We start from the raw sequence: 10,755 nt of genomic DNA, 5'->3' as shown, positions 1-10,755 counted from the left end.
AGATCTCCATGTAAAGGAGCCCCGGCTACCCTCTTTAAGGGCTAAAGCACCATATGGAGAAAAAGAGACCCAACCACCAGATAATATGCATGAGACCATCTTAGACCATTCAGCCCCAGTCAAACTGCCAAATGACTACAACCACAGAGTGACCCCTGGTGAGACCAGCAGAACAATTGCCCAGTTAAGCCTAGCCTAAATTTCTGACCCACAAAATTACAAGCAAATAAAATGGTTGTTATTTTAAGACACCAAATTTTGGAATGGTTTGTAATAGATAGCTGATACAGTGATAGAAGACATAATATTGCTTACCCGTAGAAGATGGATCTTGAGTGAGAAGGGTAAGAAAGGCAAGAGCCTTCTGGGTACCGGATATATTTTATATCTTGATCTGAGTGGTGGTTACACAGGTGTATATTTACAAACTAATCAGGTATTTATGTAAAAATTCATCATGCTGTACACTTAAGATTTGGGCATGTTTTTTATGCTATACCCCAATCATCTGTTTTAAAGGCAAGGTCCTATCCCTAATGAACACAGATGCAAAAATCTCAATAAAATACTAGCAAACTGAATACAACAGCACATCAAAAAGATATACACCATGATCAAGTGGGATTTATCCCAGGGATGCAAGGATGTTTCAACATATGCAAATCAGTAAACATAACACATCACATGAACAGAATGAAAGAAAAAAAAACATATAATCCTCTCGATAAATGCAGAAAAGCATTTGATAAAATTCAACATCCCTTCATAATAAAGACTCTCAACAAATTAGGTATAGAAAGAAAGTATCTTAATACAATAAAGGCTATATATGACAAACCCACAGCTAACATCATACCAAACAGGGGAAAGCCGAAAGCTTTCCCCCTAACAACTGAACCAAGACAAGGATGCCCACTCTCACCACTTGATATTCAGCATAACACTGGAAGTCCTAGCCAGAACAATTAAGCAAGAGAAATAAAGAAAGGGCATCCACTTTCCACTTTGGAAAGGAGGAAGTCGAACTGTCCCTGTTTGCAGATAAGATGACATGATTTTATAGAATGAGAAACCAAACAACTCTACGAAAAATCTCCTAGACCTGATAAACAAATTTGTTAAAGTCACAAGATACAAAATCAACATACAAAAATCAGTAGCAATTCTATACACCAACAACGAACTTGCTAGAAAAAAAATCAAGAAATCAATTCCATTTACAATAGCAACAAAAAAAGTACTAAAATACCTAGAAATAAATTTGACAAATGAGATGAAAGATCTCTACAAGGAAAACTGTTAAACACTGATTAAAGAAGATACAAAAATATGCAGACATCCCATGCTCATGAACTGGAAGAATCAATATCATCAAAATGACCATACTACCCAAAGCGATCAAAGCAAGCTATAGATTCAATGCAATCCCCATCAAACTACCAATGGCATTCTCCACAGAAATAGAAAAAATAATTCAAAAATGTATATAGAGCAACAAGAGACCCCGAATAGCCAAAGCAATCCTGACCAAAAAGAACAGAGCAGAGGGTATCACACTCCCTGACTTCAAAAATATTCTACAAAGTGATAGCAATCAAAATTGCAGGGTACTGGCAAAAAAACACACGTATGAACCAATGGAACAGAGTACAGAATTCAGAAATAAATCCATGTACCTGTAGCCAACTGTTTTTTTTACAAAGGAGCCAATAATATTGGGAAAAGGAGAGCCTCTTCAATAAATGGTGCTAGGAAAATTGGAGATCCATATGCAAAAGAATGAAACTAGACCCCTGTCTCTCACCATATACCAAAATGAACTCAATGTGGATTAAAGACTTAAATATAAAACCCAAAACAATAAAACTTCTAAAAGAAAACATAGGGGAAACACTTCAGGATATAGGTCTAGGCAAAGATTTTATGAATAATACTTCAGAAGCACAGGGAACAAAGCACAAATTAAGAAATGGAATTAGGGCCGAGCCCGTGGCGCACTCAGAGAGTGCAGCGCTGGGAGTGCGGCGACGCTCCCGCCACGGGTTCAGATCCTATATAGGAATGGCCGGTGCACTCACTGGCTGAGTGCCAGTCACGAAAAAGACAAAAAAAAAAAAAAAAAGAAAGAAAGAAATGGAATTATATCAAACTAAAAAGCTTCTGCATGGCAAAGGAAACAATCACAGAGCGAAAAGACAACCTACAGAACAGGAGAAAATATCTGCAAACTATGCATACAACAAGGGATTAATATCCAGAATATACAAGGAACTCAAACAACTTAATAGTAAAAAAACAAATAATATTAAAAAATGGGCAAAGGAACTGAATAGACATTTTTCAAAGGAAGACATACAAATGGCCAATACATATATGAAACAATGCTCAACATCACTAATCATCACGGAAATGCAAACCAAAACAATAATGAGATATTATCTCACCCCAGTTAGACTGGCTATTATCAAATAAACAGAAAATAACAAATGCTGGTGAGGACGCAGAGAAAGGGGAACTCATACATTGTTGGTGGAAATGTAAATTAGTACAGCCATTATGGAAAATAGTATGGAGATTTCTCAAACAACTACAGATAGAGCTACCATATGATCCAGCAATCTCACTACTGGGCATATATCCAAAGAAATGGAAATCAAGAAGTCAAAGGGACACCTGCCCTCCTATGTTTATTGCGGCTCTATTCACAATAGCCAAGAGTTGAATCAACCTGAATGTTCTTCAACGGATGATTGAATAAAGAAAATGTGGTATATATACACAATGGAATACCACTCAGCCATAAAAAAGAATGAAATTCTGCCATTTGCAGCAACATGGATGAGCTTGGAGAAAACTATGTGAAGTGAAATAAGGCAGGCACAGAGAGAGAAATATCACATGTCCTCACTCATACATGAAAGCTAAAAAAGTTGATCTCATAGAAGTAGAGTGTAGAATAGTGGTTACTAGAGACCGGTGGGGGAAAGTGAAGAGGAGATGGGCAGAGGGTGGTCAGTTGATATGAAACAGTAGAGAGATAGGTAGAATGGAATCTAGTTTTCTAAAGTAATAAAGGGAGACTACAGTTAACAGCAAAGTACTGTGTATCTTTGAACAGCTAGTCGAGTTGATGTTGAATGTTCCTAACACAAAGAAGTGACAAATGTTTGAGGTGATGGATATACTAAGCATCCTGATATGATCATTGCACGCAATATGAATGTACCCAAATATCATATTGTTCCCAATAAATGTGTGCAGTTATCATGAGTCAATTTAGAAAAATAAATTTAAAAGCGAGGGGAAAAGAGAAAGAAAAAGAGTGAGTAGAAAAGTGGTTACCAAAGGCAGGGAAGGGGGTGGGGGCAGGGAAAAGTTGGTAGAAGGGTACAAAGTTACAAAGTTACAGTTAGGTAGGAAGAATAAGTTCCGGTGCTCTAGGGTCACAACAGTTAATAATATTGTATATTTCAAGATAGCCAGAAAAGAGGATCTTGAATGTTATAACCACAAAGAAATGATAAATATGTAGGCGATAGACACGCTAACTTTTAAAATTAGATCATTATACAATGTATGCATGAATTGAAACAACAAGCTGTACCCCATAAGCATGTACAAGGAAAAAAATAAAATAAAATAATGAAAAATAAAAATAAATACATAAAGGCAAGGTTCAGTTTGGTTTGGTTCTCTCTGAGTGCGGTAGGCAGAATAACGGCCCCCAAAGATGTCCTAATTCTTGGAACCCGTAAATATGTTATGTTACATGGGAAGGGGACATGAATATTGCAGATGAAATTATTGTTGCTAATCGGCAGATAGGAATGCTATCCTGGACTATCCAGGTGGGCCCCATGTCCTTAAAAGTAGAAGCAGGAGGCAGACGAGTACAGTTAGAGGGAGATGTGACTACATTCACAGAGAAACGCAACATTAGTGGCTTTGAAGATAGAGGAAGGAGACCATGAGCTCAGGAACGAAGGTGGCCTCTAGAAGCTGGGAAAGGCAAGGAAAATGAATTCTGCCCTAGAGACAGCCCTGCCAATCCCTTGATTTTAGCCAGTGAGACCCACTTCAAACTTCTGAACTACAGAACTATAAGATAATAAATGTTTGGTGTTTTAAGCCACTAAGTTTGTGATAATTTGTTACAGCAGCAATAGAAAATGAAAAAACTCGGTCACTGCTGCAATGAAACTGACCTCAGTGCATCTTGTGACAGATCTTAGTGACCAGCAATTCAGTTCACACCCATTTACTTCCGCAGGCCTTAAGGCAGCTCTAGAAGAGCCAGGGCCAAAACAGTTCTTTTGAGCACAGACTCAGAAAACCAAAACCTCAGTGCAGGGCTGGCTTCATGGGTGTACAGCCTGTGCTTAAAGGGCCCTACCCTTTGTTTAATGCTCTACTATTTTTGTCTTGAAGTTCTTTCCCTGCCCCCCCTAGAAAATGGGGTATTCTTGTTACAAAAAACAGTCCTGAACAGTTAACATTGTAAAAAGATATAAAAATACAGGGATTCTGAGCTTTCTGAGGAATTCCCTGACAAACCGTCTGAACTAAGGCAGAGAGATCTCCACAAAATCAGAGTCAGGGCCTGGGTCTCTCTCCGCTTTCCATGAGCCCATGCTCCAGGGGTCTGCTGCGGGGCTAACCAGAGACAAGAGCTCTCCCCAACCCTCTTTGGCTCAGCCGTTCTAATAATTTTTTAATAAGCAGCCTCGAACTTTCATTTTGTGCTGGGCACTACAAATTATATAATCGGTCCTACCACCATCTCCTTCCTTTCTCTTTACTCAGCACTAGGACTAGCCCTCCAGACAGACCTCTCTGAATTTTTGGTAACATTATTTCATGAGTCCTATTGTCCTTTACTGACATTAGGGCTTGAAAAGAGCCACCTCGATCAATCCCCCTAACTCCAGATCTCAGGACACTTCTCATGGTGACTGGCCCACCCTTCTCTCTGTGTAGGGTGTCTCTGCCAGCTACATGTAGAACACTAGTGCCTGGGGATATTAAGAAATGTTACAAGAAAAAGGAGTTATGTGGTCAAGGAACTTTGTCAAACTGAAATTAAATAGCTTTCTTTTCTGGGGACTTCTCAGCTTGCTTGATGTGCTAAGGGACATACTGCTCTCCAAGGTGGGGTAGAGGGAGAACTTCATAAACTTATTTGGCAAGGGATCCCTTTTCTCCTAGGGATCTCGCAGGACTGATTTTTCAGAGAAAGGTTTGAGAAATGTTCTCCTAAACAAATTAAGCCCTTACAAAGCTAAGTGAGCGTTTATCTTACCTCCTTCTGCATTGAAATTTACACCAATGAAAGCCAGAAAACATCTAACTAAGGAGACTATAATTCTTCCCTTCCTCTGCCGCTCTGCTCACATACTCTATATAGGAGGACTGCACCTTAAGGTGTATACTCAAATCTATGCTTAACGGATGGGATGAGGAGGAGGAGGAGGAGGACGACAAGGACGATGATGATGATGGCTAACATTTATCAAACACTCGCTCTGTGCCAACCAGCACTGTTCTAAGAGTCACATATTTTATTTAATACCATGGCCTACTTTAAAGAATACTTTGAATTTGTAATGCAAGGAAACTCAATTTATGATTGATAAATCTCAATGGACCTAGCTGATGGTAAACTCAGCATTTTTGGTTACAGGGCAACAGCATATCTAGTGGCACATCTCTACCTGAGGGGTTATGAAAATTCCTTTTCTGTACGTAGAAGAAACAGAAAAACAAAAAAATAATTTTTTTCTAAACCAACAGCAAACTACTGACAGCTTAATTGCAAACCTGTTGGGTATGAAATTGAAATGCCTGGTATTTTTTCCATTCAAATATACATCAGTGAATAACTGATATTGCTGTTCAAGAAAACTAAGATTTGTTCTGGAAGCTGGGAGTTGATCACTCGGGTAAGTTCTAAAGCAAATGCTGGGGAAAATATGCTCTCAACCTCTAAAGTTATTCTCAGGTCATAAAATATTTCTGTGAAGACATGTAGAGGACATTCAACTAATGGAATATTGAAAATGAAAAGGAGAGCTCACTTGTTTTTTTCTCTTTTATATTAAAAAGTAATGATAAAGCCAATGTGATGGCTGTCACTCCAATAACTTAATAGCTTTGGAACCAAAATTTCCTCTGATTTCTCCAGCCTGTGGATACTGCAGAGTTTCTATTGAATGTAATCATCAAATTTTACTGGTTCTTGCATTCAATATACCCCAAGCCCTAGGTTCTCTTATTAAGGGCTCTCCAGAGTGTTTCTAGGTGTTCCTGGAGACTGGATATTACCTGTGAGCACAAACTAATCTAATCAGCTATGCAGTCAGCTACCATGTGGTTTCAGCCATTTCTTTCTTCTGCCTCCACCTCCCCTCTCCAATCTCTCAGCTGGACATCATGGCATCAGCCAGGCACCACTGTCCCCCACTAGGCATCTGCAGCCATCTCCCACCAGGGTCCTCGATACTTCACTGCAGAGGAGGGACTGGAGGGTAGAGAAGTCAGACATGCCTGATGCTCTACTGAAAAGTGGGGTAAATGGCTGCTTGTGCTCTATCATCTTTTTAAGTGAAAGGAGGAAGTGCGGGTAGTATAAGTAAATGAAAGCCTCTTTCTTTTTTTTTTTTTTTTTTTTTTTTTTTTTTTTTTTTTTTTTTTTTTTTTTTAAGGACAACTTTTTATTGCTACCAGAGGCTTTTACCATCAGTACATGGTTCTGACTGCAATACCTTCTTCAGACTGCAAAGGGACCGCAGGATCCAGAGTCATTACGAGAAATATAGGTAGACTGGGGAAGCAGGGGGAATAACTTTATCAAAAAAATCCTAATAGCTTAACATAAAACTAGGGTACTAAATTCAGTTGTTATCATGTTACAGACTAAAATCACAGAGCTGCCCAAACATCTAGACAGTCTCTCCTACTGATTATAAATGAGTGAAAACTGATCAGTTATAAAAATCTAATTGTAGTTGTTACATACATGTATCTTTGGTGAGCACCTGGATATATTACCTTTACCACAAATTCTTTTATACAAATGTCAAAAATGCTTTCAACAAATCTAAGACTGTCCTAATTACATGCCACTTTTAAGCTTTCACTTTAAGATAAACAAAAATGAAAACAGTTTTTAAACTCTAGAAACTGAAATGAAACAAAATCAATGTGGTAATGTGATAACTTTTTTTTTTACCACCACCTCTGATTAATATGGGACAATTCCAAAGTACCCTTTTCATACTAATTGGAATTTGAATCATGGATTAAACATGGCTGTCACACTAAAATAATTTGTTCATTAAATTGCTAAAAAACAGTTTTGGGGGTTTCCTATTCGGTAGAAATCAGAGTACAGATCAACATGCATAAAATTCATTATGTATTCAATGGAGAAGCAAGCAAAAGCAACAGGACAATTAAATCAAGATGCTGGAGAAAGGGACTGATAGCTATGAATTTTGGAACTTTTAAAAAAATGTTAAATGTGTAGTTTTGACATGGAGCAAGCTACATTACATTTTAGCAGGAAAAAGTGAAACCGACATACTACAAAGAAATTTTTTACTTTTTAAAAAAATTTGGGGTCTTCTGAACTTTTTATATATGTATTTTTTGGTGTTTAAGTACTTATATAATGTTGAATTATAATTAGCCACACAAGTAACTGAGGGTTTTTTTTTTTCTGGCTCACCTCAAATCAGCCTGATAAGATATATACCTTTCTACAGCCTTTCCTGGTTTTGCATGTTCTCATTCCCAGAATATTCTACCTTAGTTTGCACTTGAAGGTAATACTTGTGGAAACTACATGACAGAAACAGGCTGCAAAGGTGGGCAAGGGGAAGCATGTCCCTCTTGTCTTGACAAATCAGTGCCACACACAGAACCCACATTTTCTGAAGCATTATCTTCATTATAGAGCCGTTTGATTCCATCATAGAAATCATCCACCTCCATTTCCTCTACTTTGCGTTTAGCAGAGGTATGCTTGCACCCACTGACAGCTGGCAGATGATGTTCGTAAAAGGCTGCTGTACCTCTGACTGGCACTTCTGGCTTGCTGTTGTCCTTGGAGAAATCTGGGCCTGGGACAGAGGAGGGATGTAATCTGAACACTCCTTTGTCACGGGTCACCAGGGTGTGCTTGAGGGGATGGTAGACATAAACGGAATTTAGAGGCAAGGAAGACTGCAGAGTAGAAAGGTGACGTGCCACAAGCTCCCGACAGTGGATCAACTGGGAGCTATCCATCTGTGCTTTCTGAAGCAGTTCAATTGTAAGAGGAAGCCAGTCAGGAATAAGTTTCTCCATCTCCAGACTAACCATGGCCAGAGCAAGCATGGATCCTTTGAACTGCAGAAGTTGGTTGCATGCCATACAGTGAAGGAGTTGCTTGGTAAGGACTGCCAAATGTTGCGATGGGCTCAGTTTGGGCAAACTGAAAAGTAACTGGGGCCTCGTTGCCACTGCAATGGCATGGAAAATGTGAAGAAAATCCAATGGTGTGGCTGTGTGAAGATCCCAATTCAACTTATCCAGAATAATTCTCTCCATTCTCAAAATTTCAGATGAGGAACATCCACAGAAACTGTCTCTTGCCAATACTTTCAGTACTGGAATTCTCTCATCCTCCTCAACAGTCTTGGCGGCTAAGAAAAAACAGCTGATTGCAATACAACTCAGATATTTTGGGTGGGCCTTTACAGTAGCTAAAAACCTGTCCAAAAGACTACTAGCCAGAGCAAATGTTTCTGGATAAAGGTTGAACTGGTACTTGAGTTTGGCCAGCCACTGAATTACTTCATCTCTCTGGGATGGAGAAACATTCCGATTTGTAGGCATTTTCGGCACATTCACCTTCCACATCTGGGCTTCCCTAGAGATTGCCTTTTCCAACAGGAAAGACAATCTCTGGTTTTCCAAAGGTCCTGGAAACTTCATGATATCCTTTGGATCTGCCTGCTACCCAGTTTGACGTAGCTACCTTCTCCTCCTCTTCCTCCTCCTCCTCCTCCCCGGCAGAGCTGTAGGTCTCACAGTGGTGGCGCGGGGTCATCCGGAGGCCCGTTACCACCTCATTTTCCTCAGCGCGCAGCGGCGGGGCGCGCGGGACGAGGACGGGGCCGACAGAGGAAGGCGAAGAGGTGGAACAGGGCGGAGGTGCGCGGGCGCTCGAGCGGGACGCACGGCCGCGGCCAAGGCGTCGATCAACGAATTAGTTTCATGATGACCCCGGACCTGAAGCCGCCGCCGCCACCGCCGGTCCCGCTCCTCCAACCGCTGCCGTTTGTGCCCGGGTGGGGAGGGGGCTCCCTCTCGCCATAGGGTGGCGGGGGCCGGGGAGAGGCGGGGGGTGAGACCGGCTCTGCCCCTGCCCGGGGGAAGCGCCTCCGAGGGGAAATGGTGAAAGGGGGGGAAGGGGGAAAAAAAGAAAAAGAAAAAAAAAAAAAAGGAAGGGGGAAAGGGGGAAAATAAGAAAAAGCGAGACAGAGGCGCTGCCGCGTCCGCTCGCGGGGAAAGCGGGGGAGGGAGGGAAAGAAAGGAAGAAGTCGAAAGCCTCTTTCTTACTGGAAGCATGCAGACATCACTTTTCATCGTAAGCTGCTACTCAGTCTCACATGTAAACAGAGAGGGAGACAAATTTGGGTGATTCTTTTTTCCTTAAACAACAGTTCCTGGCCTGTTTTTGGGCCAAGCACTCCTTTGGCAGTCTGATGAACCCTGTGGACCCTTTTTCAGAATAATGTTCGTAAATGCATAAAATAAAATACGCAGGATTACAAAGGAAATCAGTTACATTGAAATGCAGTTATCGAACTATTCTTAAAACAAATTTTATATGATACTGTATATGCTTTTTATTAACACGTTAAGTAAATCATCCAGCAGCAGGTCTAACACCACAATAATTCAAAGTAGTGCATAAGCAAATAATATTTTGAGGCATCTGAAAAAATTGTAATGTCATAAAAATATCTGTGATTTCCATTCATGACAGAGTCACAGATACTGCTAATACCATTGTGGTTTGTTGTCTATGTTCACAGTTGAGGAAAATGCTGTTTCAAACACATAATTGTTTTCCCTTCCACGTTCACACACCCCATCAACTCTACTTGTGAACCACAGGTTAAGAACCACTGCCTTAGAATGAGTTCTCTTTAGGGAGTCCTTACAGGGCCTGCTACTAAGAGACTGATAGCTGCCCATTGCTGCAGTTCATCACATGAGCCCAGACAAGTCCAAATCCCAGCCAGGATTCAAGATGGGAACCTTCCTACAGTATATTTAGATGAAATGTTTTTTAAAATAGGTTAGTCCATTATTAGAATATTTCTAGATAATCAAGAGCTCTCCTTGACTGGGTCAGTTTTAACCTGGCATTGCTTCCTATTCTCCACAATCCCCACCAATCCACGCACCACACTGTGATGAGAGTGAAATTTTACAATGCAAATATGATCCTGTCACTCCCATACTTAAAATACTCTTTCCACCCTCTGTTGCTTTCAGGAAAAAAAAGGCATTTCCTAAGCAAGGTCGTTAGTGTTATCCCACCTCCCTTCCCTCCTAATAGCAGTTTACACAACAGTGATACAGAATCACTAAACCACGTGCAGTTTCCCATATACGCCTCTGTATTAGTCCATTTCTGTTGCCTATAACAAAATACCTGAAACTGGGTGATTTATAAAAAAGAAATAAAATTTATTGCTTACA

The 10,755-nt window shown here is 40.3% G+C and overlaps 1 protein-coding gene across 2 annotated transcripts; it reads right to left on the bottom strand.

Annotated features, from left to right (window-relative positions):
• Positions 1-6,693: 6,693 nt before the first annotated feature.
• On the bottom strand, positions 6,694-9,555 carry LOC134367430 (cyclin-I-like). Of its 2 annotated transcripts, none has more exons than XM_063084188.1 (2): positions 9,021-9,555; positions 6,694-8,863 (listed from the first exon to the last, which is right to left on the bottom strand). In XM_063084188.1, exons 1-2 carry the CDS (start codon positions 9,089-9,091, stop codon positions 7,840-7,842), a joined length of 1,095 nt encoding a protein of 364 aa, XP_062940258.1. In that variant the 5' UTR covers positions 9,092-9,555; the 3' UTR covers positions 6,694-7,839. The 2 variants fall into 2 exon arrangements, with proteins under 2 accessions (XP_062940258.1, XP_062940259.1); XM_063084189.1 differs by having other exon boundaries at positions 8,268-8,438; positions 8,503-9,555.
• Between the last annotated feature and the right edge of the window lie 1,200 nt (positions 9,556-10,755).

This window comes from Cynocephalus volans, chromosome X (assembly GCF_027409185.1).
Source record: "Cynocephalus volans isolate mCynVol1 chromosome X, mCynVol1.pri, whole genome shotgun sequence".
NCBI lineage: Eukaryota > Metazoa > Chordata > Mammalia > Dermoptera > Cynocephalidae > Cynocephalus > Cynocephalus volans.
The sequence above is the reverse complement of the archived record's forward strand: the minus strand, read 5'-3'. Positions and strand labels throughout refer to the sequence as shown.

Excerpts from the sequence above, each read along its gene's own strand:
- LOC134367430 (XM_063084188.1), bottom strand. The coding sequence starts at position 9,091 with ATGACCCCGCGCCACCACTGTGAGACCTACAGCTCTGCCGGGGAGGAG. Across the intron at positions 8,864-9,020 it reads GAGGAGGAAGAGGAGGAGAA|GAATGTTTCTCCATCCCAGA; the intron begins GGTAGCTACGTC and ends GCCTACAAATCG.